Raw genomic sequence first — 26,268 nt, 5'->3', positions numbered from 1 at the left:
CATCTGCAGACTTAAAGGAATGATCATTCTGAGTGCTTCTATAGTTCGGACTGTCTTTTATTCATTAAAAAAAAAAAAAATTGGACAGCATAGATACCCAGGAATTGGGACCAGGTATCTCAAAAGGAAGGTCTACTGTAATAGTTCATTGTGTGGAGCCTCGGCAACACATGACTGAGGGAAAACGTGTGAGCATGACCTTAGCTGGTATACCATAAAAGTTTTGGCCTTTTATATGTCTATAAAAGATATGTACATGTTTTTCCCTTTCATAGGTAGCTACTATGATAATTGCTATATAGTGAAACTGACATGAATTTAAAACTAGATAGCACAGCTTTTATAACTGGCAGGAAAAGGCATTGTATAATAGTAAGGATTCTGGCCCAGGTCCATAACCCAGGATTCCATACAAGAGTTTAAGTTGAAGCTCTTCTGTTGGCCATTAGCAAACTGTGTAAGCATAAGCAAGCCACAAAAGGGCTCCATGCTGCAGTCTCCCCGGCTCTAAGTTAGAAATAAACCAAAACTTCCTCTTAACTACCTCACAGAATTGTTGTGAGGATAACAACAGCATAACCGTGGAAGTTCTCTGAATAGTAAAAAGCTGTTCAAATAAAAAGGATGACTTACATGGATGGTAAAACATTTTTATGGGTAGAAAAGCTATTCCAGTTTTAAAATCAATAGCCAGTTCTCAATCTTGCTGTTTTATTATCAAGTAAAATATAAGGAAACTAAATACCTTTCTTGGCCAAGTTTATAACAAAAATATATCTCTACATGCCCCCCTTTTTTGTTTAAGCATGCTTGCATTTTAAAAGAACATTGCTATAGAAGTCTCTATACACCAAATTCACTGAAAGCTAAAATACTGTTCTGTAAACAATAGTTTAAAGTAATCTGCCAGTGTGATCACAAACTTTCATCTTAACGTAAAAAAATCACTTACCAATGACAACCTGGAAGGCAGAGTAAGTGACTGGTGGTTTTGGATTATACCATGGAAGTTTTAGTGACATCCAAGCATGCTGCTGAAACGGATGCATTTGAAACAGCTGTAGAAATAATGCAGAACTTTGCTTTCATAAAAATCTCATGTTTTTAAAGTATCTAACTGTAGAACCACAATTATGGAAAGCTCAGAAATGCTGCTAATGATAATTGTAAAATGTACCTTCAGTGTAGTACGATATTTTTCTATTTACTGGTGAGAGGCAATAGAGGCATCACAGGTGTATTTTAGGGCAAGGGAGGGGAAACCTCCCAGCCACCTAGGGAATAGTAAAGTCTAAAGCTTCAACGAAAACAGTTGTATTATATCACATTCCTGATGTAATCTTTCTGCCATGCTATGTTATCAATAGCTTAAAAATAATAATAAATAAAAACTACCAAGAAAACAAGAATATCTTCATTTAACGACATCTGGAAAAAAGTGATTACTGCATCTTTGTGGAATTATTGCCTGTGTAATTGGGCCGTGAGAACACGCTTAACAAAGTCCACTTTTGCTAAACAAAATTGCTATTCTGAAAACTGTCTAAAAGCATTAAATTTGGTTTTACTGTTTTTTTATGCTGTGAAATATCAGATTTATCTAATTGCCTCTGCTATCTAGGAGTAACGAGACGATTTAAAGTGTACTTTCCACATTTCGGTATTCAGATGAATATTTAGACAGTCAAGTTGAGCAACGTTTTAGTATTATTTTAAAATCAATTCATATGCTACATTTCTTAATATCAAGCCTTACATTCTTCAGTATCAGAACTAGCTAAAATATTCTGTGGCCTTTTGTGATTTTGAGAGGAAAAAACACATGGTAGTGAAAATTTGAGGGTTACTGTCAATTCTAAATTTAAGTATATCTGAATTTTTTGAAAGAGTTTGAAGACATTTGGCTGTTACTAATAGTAAGATAATAAATAATCTTAAGTTCCCATAAAAGTGAGTAACTTCAAAATCACTTTAATTTTAAAATATATTGAGTGTATTTCTAAACTGAGAGATAAAATAGCTTTTCTTTAAAAATGGGATTGGGGGAAGTTCCCTTAATCCTTTTTAAGCCATGGATCCATTTTAAATCTGTTTAAAACCACGGATTCTCCCCCCTGAAAGATGCACACCAGCACATCCTAGACTTCATGGTACTTCCATGGCCGTGGACCTACCGTGTCAAGTGGCTGCATATCACAGTTATTTTTATCAACCACAGTTATTTGTTCATAGCCATCAGGAAAACAGTACAACTTTAGAGATGCAGGGGTAACTTACTGGTTGGTTCCACATTGACACCATGTGGCTAGTTACATATTTCAATTTAAAACAAATTTTGCAAAGCCAGAAAATATGGTTCAAACTAGTCTGGAGTAGATTTTACCTGACGCCTGCAAGCAAAAAAGAATAGTTTTTAATTGAATATCCACAGTTAATATGTTCTCACATATTTTATTCTGATTTTATCTGGTTAACAAAGGAAAACAACAGGCACAGTAGTGTTCAGAAGATTTATTAGGTAAACTAGCTAAAACAGAATGTAGGTGGATACACTTAGCAGTCAAAATAAAGAACTGAGTATTCATTGCTACCTCATTACATTTTTTGTATCTGTTTTGCTAGGTACAAACATAAAAACCACCTCTGCTCAAAAGATTAACAGTTCAGAGAGCTGTGTGTTCTTTGTTCTGATACACACATTTAAAAACAGCCCCTCTTTTCATAGTTTTGCCAACCCCAGAATATTACTCATATGAAAGACCATATAGTGTTTTTTCCTTATCAGATACAGTTTTTCCCCTTTTGCTCTCAATACACATCTGAAAAACATTTCTCTTTTATATGATCTCTAGGGATCACTAGCAGACATGGCTGCCAGTCATTCTTGAAGAGACTGAAGCCTTACAGGCAAAAATTTTAAAAGCTATATAGTATTAGGAGTGGGGAGAAGCACAAACCCTCCAAGAGAACTGATTTGCAGCACACTGTTTTCTAAGGGTCTCCCCTACAGAAGTAGAGAACAATCCCGCTTTTTTACTTTAGCCATAGAAGCTCCTCCAGCAAAGCAGAGGCCTTGTGTGAGTCGCCCAGTGCAAATACATGAGTAGGAAGCCAGTTTGCTTCCAACACACGCACTTAAAAAACCAGACTTCAGATCAAAGCCCCACAAAAAAGCTTCATGAAGAAAATGGAAAGGAAGTATTAGCTACTTTCTTAGGGAAGTAAAAGAGTCTTTCCAAATTAACAGAAACAATTTTAGCTTAACAAAAAAAACTGACATTCGGTAGTTTTTGTTTACATTACAAAACTACAGAATGGACAAGTGTTTTTGAGACATTCCACACTATCTTCATGTCATACAAAATGATGTAAACGGACAGTGTTCACTAACAGTACTTACATCGAAAAGGTACAGCAATGTTCACGCTCAGAAAAACTACATCACACAGCACTAGGTGATACAGTATTACACAGACATATTTAGATGTTTGGGTTTTTTCCTGCATGTGAAAAGGGAGTGTGCCCTGACCACCCTATCATTTTTACCTGTTTTCCTAACACGATTCAGGACTGTTTTATTCCTCCTCCATCTTCATCTAAAGTAATAGTATAAAAAAAATTAACAGATTCCTAAAAAACAGTTGACTTCCAGGTAAAAGAAAATTATAGTCTGATTTTTTTTTCCACATCATAGCAGCTATTAGCTTTTTAAATTTCTTTTCTAAAACTTCAGCTAGATATTGATATATCTCATCAGGCTTAAACAACCCTAATAGTATAAGGTGTTTCTGTTCTCAGTCTTTTGTCATCCGGTAAGACAAGTATGTATCTGAAAGGGAAAGCTTCTAGTTGTTCATAACTATATATTTGGGTGCTTTTCTCTGCTTTCAGAACATTCACTTATTTTACCCTATTGGCTTTAATGTTTGCTGCCAACCACAAGACATGTAAACATATAATTTACAACCATCTGCTTCCAGGTAGGTGATTATATAGAAAACTAATGCCAACTGAGATTCATGGGTTAAGTCCGAAAGCTGACTGACTCAAGTTCTTCTGCATTTGAGATAACTAGCTTTTACCTCATGAATATATTATATTGATAGTACAGTTGACCCCTGAACAACATCACTTGAACTGCATGGGTCCACTTATATGCAGAGTTTTTCAGCAAATATAGACTGCAGTACTCCGTGGCCCGTGGTTGGTTGAATCCAACCATGAGTGGAATCACGGATACGAAGGGCTGATTGTTTTTGGCTGTGTGGGGTGTTGGCATTCCCAAACCCTGTGTTGTTCCAGGTCAACTGTAATTCCAAGTTCAGTAACATTCAGTGTCACTACATAATATATGCCGTCTGACTTGACTGTTTTTCAGACTTTCTTCTAGTTTCTCATTGTTGGAAGTGTCTCGGAGATATTGTGTGCTTTAAACACTCATTACCAATATTCAGGAAAAAATATAAGACTTTTTTTTGCCCAGGTGTTTGTGAATGTAAGTTAAAAAATTATATTTGATTTGGATTCAAATATTTATAGATTTACACTATATTTCGTCAAAATATATTGTATAATATTTAATAAAATCAAATACATAAAATAAAGTTTTCAACACTATTTATACAAACCCCTAGAAAAGCTGCTTTTTCTTTATAAGGCCGTTGGCAATCGATCATAACCATGGAAAAGAAAGAACCTTTGGTTGTATGACTTTCACCAGGGATGAGTGGTATGACTAAGACAGTTCTGGATGAGTCATTTCACTGGAAACACTTTTATACAATTAGGTACTTGGAGGACTTTTGCGGGTCTCAGTCACTTTCAGATTCTTCATCCTCACCTATCGGATGCGACTGGCTGCTGTTCTGCGTGTACATTTTTGTTTTAATGGGGCAGTTGTGATCCATGAGGATAGCCTAAGAGAGAGCAGGCACAGATAACATTAACTCACTGGTTCCCAAGGCAGAGACTGCTTAAGACGAAGGATTAGTAGCTTGACAGCTTCCTACAGTACCACCCAATATTACCCAACCAGTAATTTGGTGCAACTGCCAGGTGCCTGGCCTAGAAGACCTGGAGTTCTACAGTGAAAATTCCAGGCAGTAGGAGGCAGCAGAAGCAGTCTCTACAGTGTTCCAGTGGTCCATCTGCCAGGGACCCTAAGTTGATTTGGAGGAACCTGTAAGCTATGAAGAAAGGGGTATTCAGGTTAGGTTTAGTTTATACTTAGGATGGGGGGATCCTCCTTCGTTAAGGCCACAGGTATGGCCCCTTTGATTTCCCTGGATTAAGCATCACAGGGCCCTTATCTTTTAAATATGGCATCTTGGAAGGATGTCTTGTCTTCCCGAGTCCTGGCTGGCCTCTTCATTAATATTTTATTAATAAAAAGTATGTTTTTCTCATATACATAAAAATTCTGTGTGCTCCCTTATTGTAACAAAAACTTTTTAAAGATCAACTGATCCTCAGTTGATAAGGGCTACAGTCATTATTCCTCCTGGAAGTATACAGACCAAGCACGTAGTCTTGAGTATACAGCTGGGGTTTATCATACTGAGACTGTGCTAGGCATTTTCAATATATCTCTACTCCACAACAGCCCTATGTGATAGCTTGATCATCCTCTGTGTAGGCACAGGGATCAAAGACCTAGACCAAGAGATGTAGGGCTAAGTGGTGTGGATCGAGCCCAAGCAGCCTGTGCCAGCATCCACTCTGGTGATGCCCCACAGGACAGCCAGGGGTGCTGAGCATGACACGGTGCAACTGCAATGAATTCTCTCACCAGGCATGTCTTTCAGTTTTTCTCCACGTAAGCTATCCCGCCAGTGCCTTTTTGTGCATTTGAAAATCTAAATGGCAACATTTATCTGGATTAAATTAATCTTCTGTTGGCCTATTGCAACCTATCTTGGCACTTGTCAGCTGCTCCTCCCAGTTCTTGTCCCACAGATTTGATAAGCTGCTCTGTCTCCACTCAGCCCTTAACCCATTTATCATTTCCCAAAAAATTCTAAAATGATCTGCCATGTGGTCTGTGATGATAAGGATTTCCGTGACTGTCTAAGTTAGGCTGCCGGCTCAAATTGTTAGCTGCAAATTCAACTCTAGTTCTTTTTTCATTATTATTATGCTTCTTGCCAAGCGAATTGGACTTCAAGAAGAGCTCGATTTTTTCAAAAGTAACTGAAGTGATAGACAGCAGGACCCTTCTTGCCACATGGGTGTGTGCTTGTAACACAAAAGCTTTAGCCATCAAGAGCTCCATGTCTTGCCTCTGGACTCACAATTCTCAAACGTGCCCGAGAATCACTCGATGGGGCAGGTTAAACATCGAATCCCAGGTTCCTACCCGTAGTGACACTGGTGTCACCATGCTGTGAGAAGCACCACCCAAGTTACGTGTGGCATCTTCTGGGACAAAGCAGTGTTGCACAGCTGATGACAGCTTACTGGGCACTTATCAGATGTGTGTTTCAGTGCCTTTAAGGTCCTCTCCCAGCAACTTAGGAACCTCATTGCACACAAGTGATGGTTCCACAGGGTTGGTGGACAGAGTGCTTACTGGGAGTTAAGTGCTTAGGGAAAGCACATGGAGAAGATAGGGGTGGACTTGAAGCTTGCAGGACATTAAAGCAGCCTGCTTTTTCCCCCACCCTCCTGCCAACCCCAAGATCTGATGTTGAGGCACAGTGAGACCATCACAGGAAAGACCAACCAGACCCAGACTGTAGGGCCCTGAATGCCAGGCAAGAGGCCGTATTAACCCCAGGCCCACAGGCGGAGAGCCAGCCTTGGAAAGGATGGCCATCCTTCTTCCTTACCACAAAGGCCTCTCCCCTGGCTGCTGCTGCTGCTAAGTCACTGTGCACTACACAGACTTAAGGACTTCTGGAACCTAGCACTAGGCGCATAACAGGGACCCAATTTAAAAACTGCATTGCAAGGGAAGACGTTCAGTCAGACCAATTATTTGGCACTGTACAGAACTTATCAGTTAACCAAACTGCGCTTGCTGACACTACCTATACCAGGTAAAGGCGTTTTCTTTCTTAAAAAATCATTTGTAACTTTTAAAACATAGCTTACTGGTTTCTGAACACTTTTTAAAAATATTTATTGTGCCATCTTTTTTTTTTTTTAAGTTATACAAGACTCAGCCAGATGGCATGTAATAGTCCAAAAGTGCCATGAAAAGAGAGGCATGAGCAGCATCAAGTGGGTAAGTCACGGGCATGAGGGACCTGGGGAGCAGCCTGGTAATTAGAGGAGTCCTCCGTGCACTGCTGTGGGGAGAAAGGTGTGTTTGACCCTCAAGTGAAGTATAAAAGAGGAGGGTGCAGGGGACTGTCATTTGTATTCAGAGCAAAGCCCGTTCCTGAGAGTTGAGCTCCAGTCCTGCCAAATGCCTGGTTTCATATCAGACACCATAGAGTCAGGATTTCCAAAGCAGTGAAAACACGCTGGACCAAGTGAAGTGTAAAAATAATATAAATATGAAGCTAGGACAGTGAAACCATCAAAGGATTAAAATGTAAGAGTTCCAGGCTTCCAGACATTGAAAGATACCAGGGCTCCTGTGTGCTAGAAAAGACTTATTTACCACATTATCTTTTTTTTTTTTTTTTAAGTGATGGTTTTGCATCAGGATCAGCCAGTAAAAGCAAGCTTGTCTTCAAATCGCCTACTTTCCTGTCTGAGCAACAATTATAAACTTGAAGCTGCTGCTGCTAAGTCACTTCAGTCATGCCCGACTCTGTGTGACCCCATAGACGGCAGCCCACCAGGGATTCTCCAGGCAAGAACACTGGAGTGGGTTGCCATTTCCTTCTCCAACGCATGAAAGTGAAAAGTGAAAGTGAAGTCACTCAGTCGTGTCCGGCCCGCAGTGACCCCATGGACTGCAGCCTTCCAGGCTCCTCCATCCATGGGATTCTCCAGGCAAGAGTACTGGAGTGGGGTGCCACTGCCTTCTCCATAAACTTGAAGAGTAAGACCTAAATTGTTTAGTCGCTAAGTCGTGATTCTTTGCAACTCTATGGACTGCAGCACGCCAGGCTCCCTGTCCTTCACCATCTCCTGGAGTTTGCTCAAACTCATGTCCATTGAGACCTAAGAAATGTGCCCTATCTTTAAAAAAAATTTAACCTGAAAAAATAAAAAGTCCATTCCAGAACCCAGTTTCCTCACTGGCTACTCTGAGAGCCAGAGGCTACAATCATGGAACGCAGTTCCTCAAATGACAGAGCTGGTGTTTCTTATACCTGCAGAGGGACTAGACTAACAGGCTTTTTTCTCTGCCTGTATTGATAACACTGATTTCAAACAAACAAACAAACAAAATCCCAGAAATCCAATAAACCAAATGAAAGCAAAACTCAGGTGCTCACAAACTGGTTCATGATCGGATGACTTGGGAACCATGAAATGGCACTCAAACTTTCCATTTCGAGTTTAAGTCCACACACCACTTAATCAGAATGTTCCCTAATGAAGGAATGACTTGCTAAGGCTTGTACGCCTTCTGGCTCTCCTGTCCCCTGCGCTTGGTAACTGCTGATCCTGAATGCAGGCACTTGGCAGTATTGGATTTTCTCAAGTGGATGCTAATCGATTGTGTCTCCGCCCTGGCACACACCGCTTCCTGCCCTCGCTCCCTCTCATCACTCAGTGCCAGCGGCTGCTTCCTGCGTGCATAGTGAGTAGGCAGCAGCTGTTGGCTGCCACCTTCCCCTGTCACCATCATGCCCCTCAAATGGATCTGACGTGATGCCTTCAATTACAGGCATCAATTATGGGCAGGGAGACACACATTCTCTCTGGTTTTCAATGATTCATCTTGCTAGGCACTTATTAAGGGACATTTTACAGTGGAAGTAGCTTCTGGAAGCCTAGCCCTTATCGCTTTGCCTTCCAGGATTGTCTCTTCCACTTCCTTCAGCACTTTTCTTTTTAAATGAAAAAAAAGCCTTGATTTAAATGTGGGAAGAGGCACAGAGGCCTTCTGCCCATCATGTGTGGACCCCAGAGTGGGAACTGGTCCCCTGACCTCACCCACTTCCTCCAAGACCTCAGATAAGCCCTCGAAGCTGTTACTGACAAACGGATAACACAGTAGCCACTAACGTTTGCTGCTCGGCAAGGGAAGCCCACTAGGCAGCGCTGGGTTATGAGAGCTCTCATCTCACAGAGAGAAGAGAGGGAGGGACCTGAGGGACCGCTGGGCTGACAGAGTGCGTCAGAGTTAGGTAAGAGCAAGAAAGGAGGGTGGGGTTATGTGGAAACTAGTGACAACTTATTGAGCAGTTACTGTGTGCAGACATGGGGGTCACACTCTGCTGGGATTCCTTCACTGAATTCTCAAACCACCCTGTGAGATCAAGGCTAAATCGTCTTCCTGTGAGAGAGACAGTTTGGCTCCAGGGCCCTGCACTACCTTCTGAGTCTTGCACAGTCTCCTGGGTGACAGAATCATTTGTAGGTTTTTTTTTTTTTGGTCAAATAGGGTTGGGAGTAATCTTCATTCAGCCTTAATCAGATTGATATGGTGGCAACAGAACAAGAACTATTTTCTGTGATTGCACAGAGAATTTCCTGACCCTGATGGGGGCCAAGGAACTCTACTGGGGTCAGACAAAGGTGGCCAGGGAACTCAGATGACCAGGCTGGAAAACAGGAAGTGCCCTGAGAGAGACGGGAAAGGTGTTCGGAGCTGGGGAGGCATCAGCAAGAGGAAGAGTCAGATGGGTGTGAGTAATTCAAAGAGACCTACTTAAATCCTAAATAATAAAGGGCACAAGACCAGTGCTCAGTGCTGGATACACTTCTTAAATATACTGAACAAATTAATAAATGCCCCAAATGCCCCAAAGACTACACACGACCCAACTTCAGGGTCTGTGTCTGTCTTTAAACCTGCTCTTTGGGGAAGATCATGAAGAGGGCAATTAAGAAATGCCAAAGCCTTAAAACCCATTTCAGTTCAAAAGTCATGGAGAACTTCTGACGTACTCCCAAGAGCACAGTGCAAGGGAACCTCACATCCATTACTAAACAAAAAAATACCGTCTCCCTCGGCCTTGCTTCTCTCATTCACTCTTAATCTAAGGCCCTCTTCTTTCAACCAGATGAATGTCCACCAGCATCAGACTTTTAAAAAAAGTCAGCAGCAGCAGCACCAGGTATGAACACTTATTGGAAAGGGTAAAATGACTGATGCATTTCAAAATTCAAATTTAGAATTGATAAGTTTGAATTTGTTCAAAAGGGGAACACTTTATATTCAATACTATATCTTGCCTATAGCTAGGATTCTGGTCATGAAATTGTTAAACATTATAAAGATGTGCTCACATGTGCCCAAAGGTACATAAAACAATGTTTTTCCATAAGTGTCTATTACCTACATTAAAACCATCTCCAGAGTCTTATGCAGAAAGACTTGAGACACTACTACTGAAAACCGTCAGGGTTAGGAGAAAAGCAAACAGGACCAAAAATGATTGATCTTAGGAGTGAGCACAGGAGGTAAAAAAGTTATGTTCAAGATTTCAAAAATCTTTGAAAATTAAATTGTTTAATTTTCAATATGCTGCTTCTAAGTCGTGTCAGTCATGTCCGACTCTGTGTGACCCCATAGATGGCAGCCCACCAGGCTCCCCCATCCCTGGGATTCTCCAGATAATCTGTGTTTATATTTGGTTGACAGAGAGCTATACTGACAGCTAATCTATATTTGAAAATTATTTCACTCTTCAAGTGTATAAACATAATGCTTGATACAGTCAAAGAAGTATCTGCTCCATGTGGTATAAACTAAAAAGGAACTCTTACAATTTATATGTGGGGAGTTCTGTTCAAAAGGAGTAGAAATATATTTTAGAACCAAGCCATAAGACACTAGCCAGAAGACCATGCTAAAATGATCAAGAAACACTTAATTGCATCCTAAAACTTTTCTTACCATTTTTTCTTCCTTGGCAGGTGGACTTCGAAGAAAAAAGCAGAGAGGAGCAAAAAGAATATCAATTATTCCAATAATTGTCATGAGCCATGGAAATCCAATTGCCTTTGCAATAGCCCCACCAGCGGAAGGACCTTTCAGGAAACAGAGAATTAGATGTAGGCAGAAAGATGCAAAGGTTTAAATAATTTTCAGTAGGCATTATCAATCGTGTACTGAGGAAAAAAAGTTCTTTTGGAAACCCAATGTCCTTACCTATGGCATATCCCATACAAAACGCTACATCAGCAATGGCATACACGCTCCCATAGACCGACACGTGCCGCAGGTCGACCAGGTAGCCCATGATGGGCATCATTGATGAATCCACCATGCCTGTGGACAGTCAGGGAACACAGAGAGTCTACAGAAAACTGATGGAAACCAACAGTGGGCTGAACATCAATGACTGTGTCCTAACCTCACAACCCTGCCAAGATTCTTCACCACCATCTGCCAAGTCTTGAGGCAAACTCCCTACAACAGACCTTTCACTGAAGACAGACTAAAGGTGCCTGAGGCTGGGACTGGAACTCAGACTACTATTTGCCTGTTCCCTGCCTTGCCTCATCTTGTCCTCCACTGTCTGGTAGACAGCACCCAGTCCTCTAGGGGCTTGCCTGCCATTCTGCAGACCCAGAGGGATGCTGGTTACTGGCTGTGTGAACCCTGAGCCTGCTTCCTGGGGGTGCTTTCCTGATTCACTATTTTCTGATCCACATTGTCCTCTGCCCTCAAAGAGGGCATACAGGCCTCACCCAGCCACCTCCCCACACACAGCTTGGCCTCACTCTTAGATTATGAGAGTTAAAGTCGGAAAGCATAGAGAGAATCAGAAGGAACCAGAACAGGAAAGAGTCTGAGGGATTGCCCGGCCCTACTCAGGAAACTAAAATCAAAAGAGGTTTGCTCATTTAGTTGGCTAAAACACCAAAAACCATCACCACTGCCAAGACCTGTATTAGGACCTCTGGTCTCTAAAATAGTCAGAGAACAGGAAGCATAAAGAAAGGACGTGTATTCGGAGTTCTAAATCCAAACCCCTGGCTGGTTAAGCATCGTCATGCTTTATCTTTCTGAACATCACTCTCCCCATCAATAAAATGGAGATGATAATGATTGGCTGAATGAGATGATGGCTGTGAACACACCTGGCAGGGCATTCAAACGTCAGATCCCTCACCCGCACCCCTACAGAGGTAGGAGGGTAAGGAAAATTTCTTGCATTCAACTAGTATGTGCTGATCACCTGAAATGTGCAAGGTGCTGGGATAAGGGTGAACAGAGCAAAGAGCTGAAAACTAAATCATGATTGTGAGTGATGCTCTGAAGGCGCTGTGAGAAGTTATGTGTATGGATACACACGTGTGTGTGTGTATGTGTATGAGTGACTGAAGTCGCGCTCAGTCGTGTCCGACTCTTTGCGACCCCATGGACTGTAGCCTACCAGGCTCCTCTTTGCATGGGATTTTCCAGACAATAGTATTGGAGTGGGTTGCAATTTCCTTCTCCAGGGGATCTTCCCAATCCAGGGCTCGAACCTGGGTCTCCCGCATTGTAGGCAGACGCTTTACCATCTGAGGCACCAAAGCTCAACAAAGTTGGGTTAGTGAGTGAGTGAAGTCACTCAAGTCGTATATGTATGCACGTAAGCTGGGATAACCTAGCCTGGTCTAAGGGGTCAGCAAAGGCTCCATCCTCGCTACTGTACCAAAGATCCGACTTCTGCCTTTACCCTGCGACAGATTCACCTTTATCATGATTAATCTGTATATTATAAAAGAGAAACAAGCATGTGCTATTTATCTAAAATATGAACGAGATTTTTCCTAACACATTACTTACTGTGCGCCTCACATTGCTACAAAGATTTATCCCCTTTGCTTGTGAAAATTCCCACAGTACAGCTGGTCGTCAATACATCAGTCTACCTTTTCTGTACCAAACCTTATTGAAAACTACATGTGAAGCCTTTGTCCCCCAGCCTCATAGGAGAAGGTCTGTGCACAGACATGAGCCCAAACAGATGGGCTCTGAGTAAGCAGTTCTCCTGTTTGCCCAGGCTCAGCAATGGAGTGTCATTTTGCTTCTGTAAATATCAGGCTTTTACAATACTGGTTTTCAGGAAATAAATGACTAGTTCATGAAAGCCAGTATCTGTGGACAGTCTACAAACTGTACGTGAGCTAAACTGCCACAGCCTCCTGTCAAGCGTCTAGAAATTTTAGATTGAGTAACTGTAAGTCTGCCCAAGTAAGAACTCTTTTTTGTTTGTTTGTTTTGGCCACACAGCACACCATGCAAGATCTTAGTTCCCCAACCAGGAATTGAACCCAAGCCCTTGCTGTAAAAGTGCAGAGTCCTAACCACTGGACTGCCAGGGAAGTTGAGGAACTCTTTCTTGGTACTGGGAAAACGAATTTTTAAATTTAGGCACAAGGCTCCAGTGACTTACCAATTGCAAAACCAACTCCGAAGTTGGGAGCTATGAGTCCATAGATGTTTTTCGCAAGAGGAATCTGTAAGAGGAAATACATGTTATGCCAAAAGAACATGCTATTCAACTCTGAATTATCACAGAAAATCTTAAAAATAGGTTTTCTCAGGCCTGTTATGTGTGTTCCCTTCTGAAGGAAGTAGGAGGAGGGAGCAAGATGGGGTTTGGGCAGAAGAGGACCCTCCAAATCTTTAATAAAGTTGAAATGGGTTTTGTGACCACCACGAAAAGCTAGTTCACTTCCATATGTGAAAGTTCAGCCTAGCCTGTACGCCATCTTTTTAAGAGTTCTTTTTATTTATCTGGCTGCAGTGGGTCTTAGCTGCAACATGCGGGATCTTTAGCTGCAGCTCGAATGCTTAGTTGCTACATATGGGATCAAGTTCCCTGACGAGGGATTAAACCCAGGCCCGCTGCACTGGGAGGGCAAAGTCTTAGCCACTGGACCACCAGGGAAGTGACCATACTCCATTTTTGAAAAGAACCAGAAGGTCTCATTTGGGGTAGATATTAGCCTTTGGTAGAAGATGTTTTATTCTAGGAAAACATCTTGCTATTGTTTCTGGCTAGTTGTCCTAAAGTGTTCAAGCCACTGTAATATTTTAGATGCACAGGGAGAGGGGAACAAGGTAAAATAAAAACAATGTAATAAAACATTCTAAATAATTTCCAACTGACATAAAGATAAACCCTTTGGAGAATCTTGTCCAAAGTTTTTAACATGATAAAAAATGAAAAGAAAATGGAAGATTAATAAAACTAAGTGTCAACAAACTTCAAACTGCCATATTTGTTGGTGACTCTTGCCCAAAGCAAAAGTTTCATTTACAGGTTATTTCCACCTGTCAAATGCCATCTTTTTCCTTTTTTATTTTCAAATGTCATCTTTTACTCACACATAAAATGCTCATTCCAACAATTATCATTCCTAGAAGAGCACAAAGCCATCTGTCAAAAAACAAAACAGCACCATTAAGAAATGATTCTCCACCTCCCCATTTCCACAGGTTTTCAGTGGAAATAACAGTTTATAGCAGTGAAAGTTTCTAACAGTTATAGTAGTGAAACTAGAAACACTTGGGATTTTTTAAAGTAAGTTCGTTACTGTAACAGAGTGAGTGTTGGGTTGTTTCATTTCATCTTACCTCCCCATTTTGTGTGCGAGGATCCCGAAAACATTGGTTCCAATGAGATAAGAGATGCTAGCTGGCAAGAAAGCCACGCCTGTAAATTTATGAAAGGGACACCTTATCAGTATAGATATCAGTCACGTGTGAGAAAAACTAATAATTGTGAGGCACCACGCTTGTGATGAGAGCTGAGGAAATGAAACCCTGGGACCTGCTGCACCCAAGCAGCTAATATCCGGTGTCTGATGGAGCTAGTCTGGACTCCACAAGGCTTATCCGTCCACACGAAGCTGCCAGCTGCCTCGACACTCCAGAAATGAGATTCCTCCCTCTATCGTGGGCTTCATCTTGCCCCCACCTCTGCCTGGTGGCGGGTTTTACCAGGGGAGTTGGGATGGATGACAGTGACGGCTCCTGGCTGTGGAGCTGCCAGCTGCCACCCCACACAGGCAGTGAGCAGTGGTGGTCATCTGCTCCCAGGTTCCTCCCTTCGTATTTGTACAGCAGAACAAAGACATAGGAACTGACAAAAGTCAGGAACACTGAGATGAGCACAAGGAAAAAAACATTAAAATTCTCCCACGCTCCATCACTCAGATAATCCCACAGTTGTTTTCCCTTGCAAGTTCTATGTACATAAATAAATGCGTAAGCACAGGAGTTTTGTGTCTTAAAAAAAAAATAGTATTATACCTACGGTTCTACATCCTGCCTTTTTTTTTTTAAGATTATCTCTTTATTTTTGGCTGTGCTGGGTCTTCATTGCTGGTCAGGCTTTTCCCTAGTTGCAGCGAGCGGAGCTCCTCTTCCTTGCAGTGGCTCTCTTGTTGGGGCCCACAGGATCTAGGGCCCACAGGCTTCAGCAGCTGCAGTTCCTGGGCTCTAGAGCACAGGCTCAGTAGTGGCACACGGGCTTAGTTGTGCCGTGACATGTGGGATCCTCCAGGGATCGAACCAGGGATCAAACCCGTGTCTCCTAAAATGGCAGGCGGATTCCCTACCACTGAGCCACTAGAGAAGCCCCATCCTGCTTTCAATTCCCTTTATGAACATCTGTGCATGCCAGATAAATAAGTAAACAAATATGTGGTCATTTTTTTGTGGCCAAATCCTATGTGACTGACAGTTTCATGTTTTCCCAGGAAAGGAACTTTGCATGCCCCAAGGTGAGTTCACGGCTGACAAAGGCGATGGTTGCCTTGAACATGCCTCTCTGCCTTGAACAGGAAAGCCTACTCAAGCCAGCCCACGCTTGGTGGCCAGGGCATTTGTCCACATCAGCTCCATCTGGCCTCCATCCATCCTTAGGACAATAAGACAATCTCTTTTCCAAAGACAGCTTTTCAAAATTTTCACACTTTTGGTGTTTTCCCTTGAAATCCAGAAATACCAGGCTGGTTCCTAAGCCTTGCCCACAAGTGGTAAACGTTGCTTTGTTCCCAATCATCTGACTGAATAAATGGTCAGCAGCTCCCCACTCACTCCAAAGGCCCAGGGCCAGAGTCCCCCTTGTACAGGCAGCTCACTAGCACACGAGCAGCAAGTGTGATCTTACCTCTCCAAAGACATCCTGGCTTCCACTGTCCCCCCCACAGGCACTAACACAAGCCGTCAAACTCTCAGATACACAGTATTGAAGGAAATCAGAAAAGGGGATATATGTAAACATACAGCAGATTGCATTTTGCTGTACAGTAGAAACTAAAACAACATTGTAAAGCAACTATGATCCAATAAAAATTAATTAAAAAAAAAAAAAAGCTCCAGAAAGGCCAAGCTTCCCAGAACAGAAGGGACTTCAACAGTGATTGCTTACGGGAGCTAAATCTAAAACCAAATCATTCTAGATTTGATAATCTGGAAAATAACAATTAAATGCAATCTCATTTCACGTTCCAGGAAACCATTTCCATCACACTTAGCAACATACAGTGGCCACCTAATTGCTAGAGGTGACAGGATACAGCAAACATCACCGGCAGCTCACACCCAGCTCAGTGCTTGGGTGCGGCAAAGACAATGGGCACAACATGGTCCTGGTCACCATGAGAGTCTCTCCAAAGGATCGGAGGACATCTGAACTACGACATGGCTGAGCTGGGGATATACACAGGTACCAGTGCCGTGCTCTGGGAACCAGAGTCTGCAGCTGGCAAAGCTCCCCAAAGCAGCTGGTGTTTAAACCTGACCCTGGAAGGGGCTTAGCAGAGAACTAAATTAGTCTGGAGATGTAAGAAGTCATGAGGGCCTTTGTCTGAGGATGAGTGTCAGGAGGCATTAATGAATGAAGCAGGCAAACTATCAGAAAAGTGACAGCATGGGTACTGTGATAAAGAGCCGCTGACATTCAGCTTCAGCATCAGGGAAACAAAAGGAAAGCAGAAGGGGGTGCCCAGACCCACCTGAGGGTGCAGCTGCCATTCTGCCCAGACAGTGACCGCCCTGGGGACTGAAGTCCCAAATGAGACAATCTGGTTTTTCTAGAGAAGTTGGAACTCCAGATTCTTACACGAAGTCGCCCGATTTTTACACACTGGCAATTCATATTTTAAAAACATAAACCTCATGCCAACACCTGTGCCAGCCAAACGAAACATACTTCTAGGCTGCATTTGGCCCAGAACCTGAGCAGAGGTTGGAGAAAGTGGTTGGGACAGCATCTGGCCAGAATGCCTTGCTGGTGACTCCTGACTCCCCAGGTGGAACATGGAAAGCATCACTGAAGCTGAAACTTCAAAGCAGAGATGCAGACAAGCTCAGGGCACACCCCAGATAAGGTATGTCTTCCCAGGCAAACCAGCTGGGATGCTGAGCACACAGGAGTAACCCAGGAGCCAGCACAGATTGTTTTCCACGGACGGCAAACAGAGCTGACCCTTGAACAATATGAATTTGAACTGCTCAGATTCATTTGCGTGTAGATTTTTTTCAATAGTAAATACTACAGTTCTACACGCCCCATGGTTGGGTGAACCCACACCTGTGGAACCACAGACACCAAGGCAACTATAAATTATAGCGAATTTCCAACTGTGTGGAGGGTCAGTGCTTCTAACCCCCCTGTTGTTCAAAGGTCAGCTGTACTCTCAGATGGCAAACACCAACTTCATGATTCTCTAGCCAGAAGCATGGAATTAGGAGGGGGGCAACAGGTGTTCATTTCAGCTGGGAATTTACCAGCTGAGGCTTGAATGGGTCACTTGAACCTCGAGACAGAGACGGCAACAGCTCCCACTGCACACACCTCACAGGGAGGCTTTGAGGATCACGTGGCAAAGTGAGCACCAAGGGCCTTGGCACCTGCCCTCCCAGCCTGATCCCTGTGCCCTGTCACTCCACACTCACCCCACCTGACCCACCATTCACCCTGGCACGCTGACCTTCCCCACACTGCAGTAAGCTGCTGTGGGTGGGGACCACTTCATCTGTCTCCCTGCAGCCTTGCTCCGTGGTGGCACACCGGAGGTGCCCAGAGCCAGCTGACCATTCAGAGGAAAGACTCTGAGCGAGGACGTTCACTTCACAGAGCTGAAGGCCGTCCCTCGAAGGCGCCCCCACTGGTCCAGCAGCCTGCCCCATGTTCGGGAGCCCGGAGGCCCCCTTCTCCCTCCAAGGTGCGGAGCGGGCCACACACGTTCTTTGGATCTCAGGCTCCAAGCTCCCGATTCATGTTCTGACACAGCCTCTGCGTACTCGGCCTTCTGGGACCTCCACTGCCTACATCATCGACGGAGCCAGCCTCTCGGAACTCAGAGAGACCTCAGTGGGCCTCACGGAGGAACTGCTCCAGTGTTCTAAGAAGGGGCCATCCATCTCTGCTTTAGAGACCGAGGCTGGCAACCTACTACTTTTCCAGACAGCCTTTCAGGGGCACCTCCTAGGACAGGGCGGGCACCCTGACACCAAGCCCTAATCCTTCCCATCATCTCCACCCACCAGCCCTGGTTCACATTCCAGAGCCAAGAGCAGCAGGCTCAACCCCCACCTCACGAGACCCTAGACCAGAGGGGCAGAGCTGCCAGGCCTCCAGGAAAGAGCTGTGTGGCCTCCTGGCACTGGGTCCTCACCTCTCCCAAGGGGCTTGGGAGAGGTGGGCAGCAAGGTGCCAAGGGCCCACATGGTGGGGGGTGGGGGGAGATTCCCCCGACCCCCCAACAGGAGAAGACACTGCAAATGGGAACAGAAATCTGATTCTCTGAAGGAAACACAAGTCTAGCTCTGGGGCAAGGAAGGAGCCAGGTCACTGATGGAAAGGTATGGGGTTGGGGCACCATCTGGCCCGAGAGATAAGCCCTGCAAGAGGTCCTCCTGATGAAATCTAGGCAGCCTGTGGCCAGCTATCTAATCCGGATGGCCTGGGTCCCTGACTGACGTGAAAGACTTGACTGTGTTTACGTGTCTGGAGAGGAAGGAGGCGAGGCCGCTGAAGAGCCCTGCGTACGGCCAGGACGTGGTCAATTAGGGCGTTAAGTCAGTTAACTGGAGAAAACAGAAACACCGGAGCAGCATCTCTGCCCAGGAGCACGTGCAAAGCCAGCACGTAGCTCCACTCACAGCCACTCGCCACACAGCCCCCCACACACACACACACACGCACACACACACACACTACCTGAGGACCCCTGGAGGCCCCAGTCAGCACAGGCCAGAGGGAAAGAGCCCGAGAAAAACACCTCCCATGGTGTCATCCGCTAGTATCAGCACTGAGACGGAAGCTGTCTGATCCTTTGCAAAACTGCTATTCGCTAACTTGAGGACAGAAGCCCATGCCTCCTGCGAGGCGCTAAGCTCGCCTTAGGACCCTGGGGAGCCTCCACAGTTCCTCAGTCACCTCCATAGCCAGGAAGTTGAGAGTGAGATTTCTGCTGAGAACTGGCCTTAGTTGAGCTCCCAGAATCTTTCCTCCTTCACTGAATGACTCTCGTTGTTGAGGGTTTGGTTTTGTGGCATAATCCACAGACCAGACAACTCTGCATACCCTTTTAAAGGACACAGTTCACTGGTTTGTAGTATATCCACAGGGCTGTGAAACCACCATTAAGATTTAATTTCAGAATGCTTTCATCACCCACAAAAGAAATCTCACACCCTTTAGCAGTCTCTCCACATCCGGCCCAGCTTCTAGCCATTTGGGGCTTTTTAATGAAGGATTTTTTTTTTTTAACAAAAGAACACAGAAATTCAGTGCAGACCCCCAAAGGACTAGTCCCCAGGCCAGGCTAACTGGAATAAGTCTGGAAGATGAGGGACCAGCCCCAACCAGAGGGCAGCATTTGTGAAGATGCCTCTGCAAGGGGCGCGCAAGCTCACCCAAGGAAGGTAGTGTTGTACGGTGCTGTGCTCAGTCCCTCAGCTGTGTCTGACCCTTTACAACCCCATGGACTGCAGCCCGCCAGTCTCCTCTGTCCGTGGGGATTCTCCAGGCCAGAATACTGGAGTGGGTTGCCATGCCCTCCTCCAGAGGATCTTCCTGACCCAGGGATCAAACCCAGGTCTCCCACATTGCAGGCAGATTCTTTACCAGGTGAGTCACCAGGGAAGACCAAGAATACTGGAGGGTAGCCTATCCCTTCTCCAGGGGGTCTTCCCAACCCAGGAATCAAACTGGGATCTCCTGCATTGCAGGCAGATTCTTTACCAGCTGAGCTACCAGAGAAGGTTGGGGGGCTCTAAAAATGTGGGCTTATTCAGAATTGAGAGTCTCCATCTGAAGATGTCAATATGTAACGTGAAAGAACTGTGAAAAGAAACTAAACCTCTAGGAAGGACAATTGATAAATTCTTAAAGAAATGTGTACGTGCAAGAACTAGTCTTTCAGATATTAAGCAAGATTCTCAGGCTACAGTAATTAAATAGTAAGGTACTGACAAGGGGATACAGGCAGACAAATGGAACACAAGAGAGAAACCCAGAAACAGACCCAAGAACGAAATGGTCATTTCCAGCAAGTTGGACATGGGAAATATCAGATGGACTCCAGGGGCACCTGGCTGTAGGACTGGCTGGCTATAAAGAAAAAAGTAACATCAGGTCCTTCTCACACTCTTTTACAGCAAAAGGCATTCTCTGTAAAACCAAGAGCTAAATGCAAAAAAAAAAAAAAAAAAGCAACTCATACATTTATTGAAGGAAACTCAGTGAAACAATAATCTTGACATAGGAAAGGCCTTCTTGAACCTGACTTGAAATGATGGAAAAGCCTGCTAAATCTGACTCAGGGCATTTTAAATGTTCCAAGTGACAAAAAGGAAAACAAAAAAAACCTGAGAACACCTATTAAGTCAAAAGACATACAACAAAGGGATATATTTGCAAAAGATCTGATAAAGATCAATATCTGAACACACAAAGAACACAACTTTTTTAAAAAGGATGAAACAATAGAAAAAAATGGGCAAAGGATATTAATCAGAAATTCACAGTAAAGGAAATAGATATGGATAATAAACATATGAAAGGTGCTCAATTTCACTCACAAAGCAGAAATAAATCAATATGAGATCCCCTTTCTCACATACACTCAATGGGGAAAGGCTGATAACACCTGCTTTAGTGCAAGGCCACCAAATATCAAAACACAATTTAAGTTTAGGAATTTGCCCTGCAGACACAGGTACTTTCAAACTTGAGTAGGAATACACTGAAAGGATATTTCACTGCAGGTTTCTAATGGCAAAAACTGGGATGAAACCAAATGTCCAGCGAAGGACAGGTGGGAAATGTATGGTATAATCATAACACAGAACAGAAAGAAATCACTGGTAGGAATGATGGGGATGTCCCTAGTGGTCCAGTGGCTAAGATGCCACACTCCCAATGCAGGGGGCCCAGGTTCGATCCCTGGTCAGGGATCCAGACTCCACATGTAACAACTAAGTGTTCGCACGCCACAACTAAAGATCCTGCTCAGCCAAATAAATAAATAAATATTTAAAATTTAAAAAGCAATGATGTTGTTTAGTTGCCGAGTCATTTCTGACTCTTTTGCGACCCCCCTGGACAGTAGCCCAGCAGGCTCCTCTGTTTCCTTCTCCAGGAGATCTTCCTGACCCAGGGATTGAACCTGCCTCTCCTGCATTACAGGCAGATTCTTTACCACTGGGCCATCTGGGAAGCCAGATCCAGTTAAACAGGGCAGACTGAATCTACAGGGTTTTCTAAATTCCACTTAAATTTTAGTAAAGGAATAAAAAAAAACTATAGACCCTCCCTGTCTGCTCAAGGAGAAACAAAATGAAAAAGCAAAATGCAGTGAGAAGGAGGATCAACCAGAGGGAGAGAAGTGAGGGACATGGCAGAGAGCTCCGGAACCTTCCACCTTCACACAGCGTGGGCAGAAGCAGTGAGACCTTCGTGCTTCAGAACCCAGGATGTTCAGGAGCTGAAGGCTGCAGGTGCTGTGAATGTAAGGCTGAGAGTGGAGGCTGTCAACCAGAAAGAGGCTGAACCGCCCCCTCACCCGCTCCGTCCTCAGTGGTTCAACTGGCAGGAGACAGTTTCTTGAGAGAAACTGAACTGAAGAGATTCGAAGACCCCAGATAATGACATGGGAGGCTGAAACAAGGAGGTGAAGAGAGTCTTCCTACTAAATAGTAAGAGGACATTCTTTCAAAAACCCCATCACCACTCCCTAACACATACACAAAACCACTCAGAGAAAATATGAAAAGACTCTTCAAATGTATGACATGATGACACCAATTATAAAAGCTCAGTAGAGTTCAGAGGATGAAGATGAAGAAATTAGTGGAAACAGGAAAGGCAAGATAAGAAATGAAAGCATAAAATGTAGGGTCCAACATCTGACCAACCAGAGCACCAGGAAAGAGCAGACAGAAAATGGAAGAGCGGTAGGATTAAAGAAATAATATAAAAAGATTTCCCAGAACTGAAAGAAGGGGTTTCCTAAGTGAGGAGGCTGACCTTGCTAGTGCCCAGCAGAGTGGAGGAAAACAAGACTCCTGTCAGTCACCATCGTGGATGCTCAAAACCTAGAGACAAACAGAAGACCCTTCAGGTTCCTACAGAAGATGGGGAATGAGGACACGGGCCTCCTCAACAGCGACCCTGGCTGCCAGAACAGGGCAGTGGCCTCAAAACTCTGAAGGAGGACTTCCCTGGTGGTGAAGTGGTTAGGGCTCCATGCTTCCAAGGCAGGGGGCGTGGGTTTGATCCCTGGTTAGGGAACTAAGATCCCACATGCCACACAGCATGGTCAAAACAAATATTTTTTTTAATAAGATTCTGAAGGAAAAGCATTTCCAACCAAGAATTATATACCCAAACAGACTAAGTCAATCAAACTCAGGATAAAATTGAGGCAAGGATGCATGTGTGTGTGCTAAGTTGCTTCAGTCATGACCGACTCTTTGCAACCCTATGGACTGTAGCCCAGCAGGCTCCTCTGTCCATGGGATTCTCCAGGCAAGAACACTGGAGTGGGGTGCCATGCCCTCCTCTGTAAAGACACTTTCACATATGCAGGATCCCAGAGAACTTTTACCTCAGGAAGCTGCTGGAGGATGTGTTCCAGCATAATGAGAATGTAAACCAAAGAGACGAATGCAGGAGAGGAGGGTACAGGAAACAGCAGAGAGGCAAAGAAGATGCCCAGATATTAGAAGAGAAAAGTCTCAGGATGGCCTAGAGCACAAGTCTGAACTGGAGACAGAATGACGTGGAACAGATGTCCACAAACAAGCAAAAACACAGAAAGGATAGGTCTGTGGATGCCCTTGGCTGTATTTAGAGGGTCTCTCATCTCTGCAGGAGAGTTTGAGGGATATATTCACAAATGCTACACAGGAATCTAAGGAAATGGAAAGACAGCAATTACTACCTACAGGAAAAACAGGCAGCTTGTAAAAGAGAAAGAAACCACTAGTAGTCTAGTAGTTAAGACTCCGTGCTTTCACTGCAGGGGCCCTGGGTTCAATCACTGGCTGGGGAACGAGATTCCACACACACACTAAAAGGAAATAATCACAGAACTCTATACAGCTCATCTTTGAACAATATCTACACAGTCACAGTAATGTCAACACTGAAAGCCAATGCAAACAAAACCTGTTAGAGAATTGTTTTAGGAAAACAGAGGATGAGAAAACACATGAGTTGTTTGTTTGATATTCTCAGGTAGAGCAATAATGGTATTAAAACTTCATCTATTATATTAGGAAGCTGGTGGACAAGTCAGAAATTGGAAAATCAAAAAATAAGAGTGTACACATGATTGAGAGACAACAAGGAATTAGCAGAAGAAACAACTGAAAGAGTTGAGGGCGAACAAAATTTGAGAAAAGGATTGGAGATGAGAAGGCATTGAGAAAAGACTACTGTCTTTTCATTACGACTTGTATAATATTTTACTTAAAAATTATGTACATGTGTAATTTTGATAAATATTAAAATTTAACTGTGAAAAGTAAATCTACCCATTCTGACACAGAAACAGGAAAAAACAAGAGGTCACACAGTGATGTAAATAACAAGATTTCACACGGGTTGGGTTTTCAAGCATTGCATACAGATGGCACAGAACCAGAAAAGACACAAAGTTGTTAACAGAGGACTGGGCTGGGAGAAGGGGAAAGATGCATATAAGATTTTTTTTTTTAATTTTACTTTCTCATTCCCTGTACTTTGGTTTTGAACAATAAGCATGAAAGCGAAAGTGAAAGTCTCTTAGTCATGTCTGACTCTTTGCGAGCCCATGGGCTATACAGTCCATGGAATTCTCCAGACCAGAATACTGGACTGGATAGCCATTCCCTTCTCCAGGGGATCTTCCCAATCCAGGGATAGAACCCAGGATTGCTGCATTGCAGGTGGATTCTTTACCAGCTGACTTACCAAGGAAGCCACCAATAAGCATGAATTACTCTATAAATAAAAAATCCTCTAAAAAATTCATCCTCTTAAAAACTAAGTTTGTAATGGATAAAGATGATGTGGTATATATATAAAATGGAATACTACTCAGCCATAAAAAATGAAATAATGCCATTCCAGCAACATGGATGGACCTAGAGATTATCACACTAAGGGAAGTAACTCAAACAGAGAAAGACAAATAGCATGTGATACCACTTATATGCGGAATCTAAAATTTGACACAAATGAACTTATTTAGGAAACAGAAACAGATTTGGACATGGAAGACAAAATATATAGTTGCCAAACAGGGAAGGTGGGGGAGGGATGAATTAGGAGTTTGGTATTAGCAGATACAAATTACTACATGCTGCTGCTGCTGCTGCTAAGTCGCTCTGTGCAACCCCATAGACGGCAGCCCACCAGGCTCCCCCGTCCCTGGGAGTCTCAAGGCAAGAACACTGGAGTGGGTTGCCATTTCCTTCTCCAATGCATGAAAGTGAAAAGTGAAAGTGAAGTCGCTCAGTCGTGTCCGACCCTTAGCGACCCCATGGACTGCAGCCCACCAGGCTCCTCCGTCCATGTGATTTTCCAGGCAAGAATACTAGAGTTGGGTGCCATCGCCTTCTCCACAAATTACTACATACAAAATAAATAAACAACAAGAGCCTACTCTACAGCACAGAGAACTATACTCAATATCCTGTAATAAACCATAATGTAAAAGAATATGTATATATAAGCTTGGACCTTCCTAGGAGGCACAGTGGTAAAGAATCTGTCTGCCAGTACAGGAGACACAAGAGACAGGTTTGATCCTTGGGTCAGAAAGATCTGGGGGACGAAACTTTCCTGGAAAACTCTAAGGACAGAGGAGCCTGGTGGGCTACAGCTCACAGAGTCGTGAAGAGTCAAACACGACTGAGTGAATGAGCAGGCATGCATGCATAACTGGATCACTCTGCTGCACATCAGAAACTAACAAAAAAATATAAATTGACTATACCTCAACTTTTTGAAAAATTTTTAGTTGCTAAGTCCTGTCTGACTCTTTAGCAGCCCCATGGACTATAGCCCGCCAGGCTCCTCTGTCCATGGGATTTGCCAGGCAAGAATATAAGAATGGGTTGCCATTTCCTTCTCCAGAGGATCTTCCTGACCCAGGGACCAACTCGCATTTCCTGCACTGCAAGTGGATTCTTTACCACTGAGCCACTAGGGAAGCCCCCTTGAAAAATAAAACTAAGTTTCTCGTTATTCTCTTTTCCATAAACTTGATTGCTGTCCACATACCTTTAATACAATAGTTCAGCTTCAGAAACATGAGGAAATACTGAATGCATCTTTTCTCCCTCATTTCTGCTCTTTGTATTAACTGCACCTCTATCAGGCATGATGCAAAATCTGGAGTTGAAAGAAACCCCAAAGCTCATTGCTAATCTAAGCACTGATGCCCTTAAGTGTCAAACAGAAACAATTGCTTTATCATCCTGCCACCAGCTGCTCAGCAGGGCTACAATGATGAGACCTACCCTGGGGACAACAGTTCTAGAATCAGAAGTGCCCAGCCCAGTCTTACCCAGCTGCCACTTGGGGGAACACATGGTCTCCATCATCCAGATGGGCAGGGCTGGCTCCAGCATGGCAATCCCCATGTTTGCGAAGCAGATGGACCCTTTAAGGGAGGAAAAGGGTTAGTGTCCTTCTGTTTGGGGTCTCCAGTGTCCCCTACCATTCCCAAACACAGCTAAATCCCATGCGC

The 26,268-nt window shown here is 43.7% G+C and overlaps 1 protein-coding gene across 1 annotated transcript in view; it reads right to left on the bottom strand.

The window, feature by feature from the left end:
* Nucleotides 1–2,496: 2,496 nt before the first annotated feature.
* SLC18A2 (solute carrier family 18 member A2) overlaps nucleotides 2,497–26,268 on the bottom strand; it is a 40,099-nt gene continuing 16,327 nt past the window's right edge. Inside the window, exons 9-15 of the mRNA XM_040254769.1 lie at nucleotides 26,086–26,181; nucleotides 14,648–14,726; nucleotides 14,399–14,450; nucleotides 13,461–13,524; nucleotides 11,222–11,341; nucleotides 10,967–11,100; nucleotides 2,497–4,916 (exon numbers count right to left, since the gene is read on the bottom strand). Of these exons, the coding sequence (XP_040110703.1) occupies nucleotides 4,812–4,916; nucleotides 10,967–11,100; nucleotides 11,222–11,341; nucleotides 13,461–13,524; nucleotides 14,399–14,450; nucleotides 14,648–14,726; nucleotides 26,086–26,181 (650 nt within the window). The 3' untranslated portion in view covers nucleotides 2,497–4,811. The remainder of the gene's footprint in view (nucleotides 4,917–10,966; nucleotides 11,101–11,221; nucleotides 11,342–13,460; nucleotides 13,525–14,398; nucleotides 14,451–14,647; nucleotides 14,727–26,085; nucleotides 26,182–26,268) is intronic.

Source organism: Oryx dammah, unplaced genomic scaffold, assembly GCF_014754425.2.
Source record: "Oryx dammah isolate SB20612 unplaced genomic scaffold, SCBI_Odam_1.1 HiC_scaffold_14, whole genome shotgun sequence".
Taxonomy (NCBI): Eukaryota; Metazoa; Chordata; class Mammalia; order Artiodactyla; family Bovidae; genus Oryx; species Oryx dammah.
The sequence above is the reverse complement of the archived record's forward strand: the minus strand, read 5'-3'. Positions and strand labels throughout refer to the sequence as shown.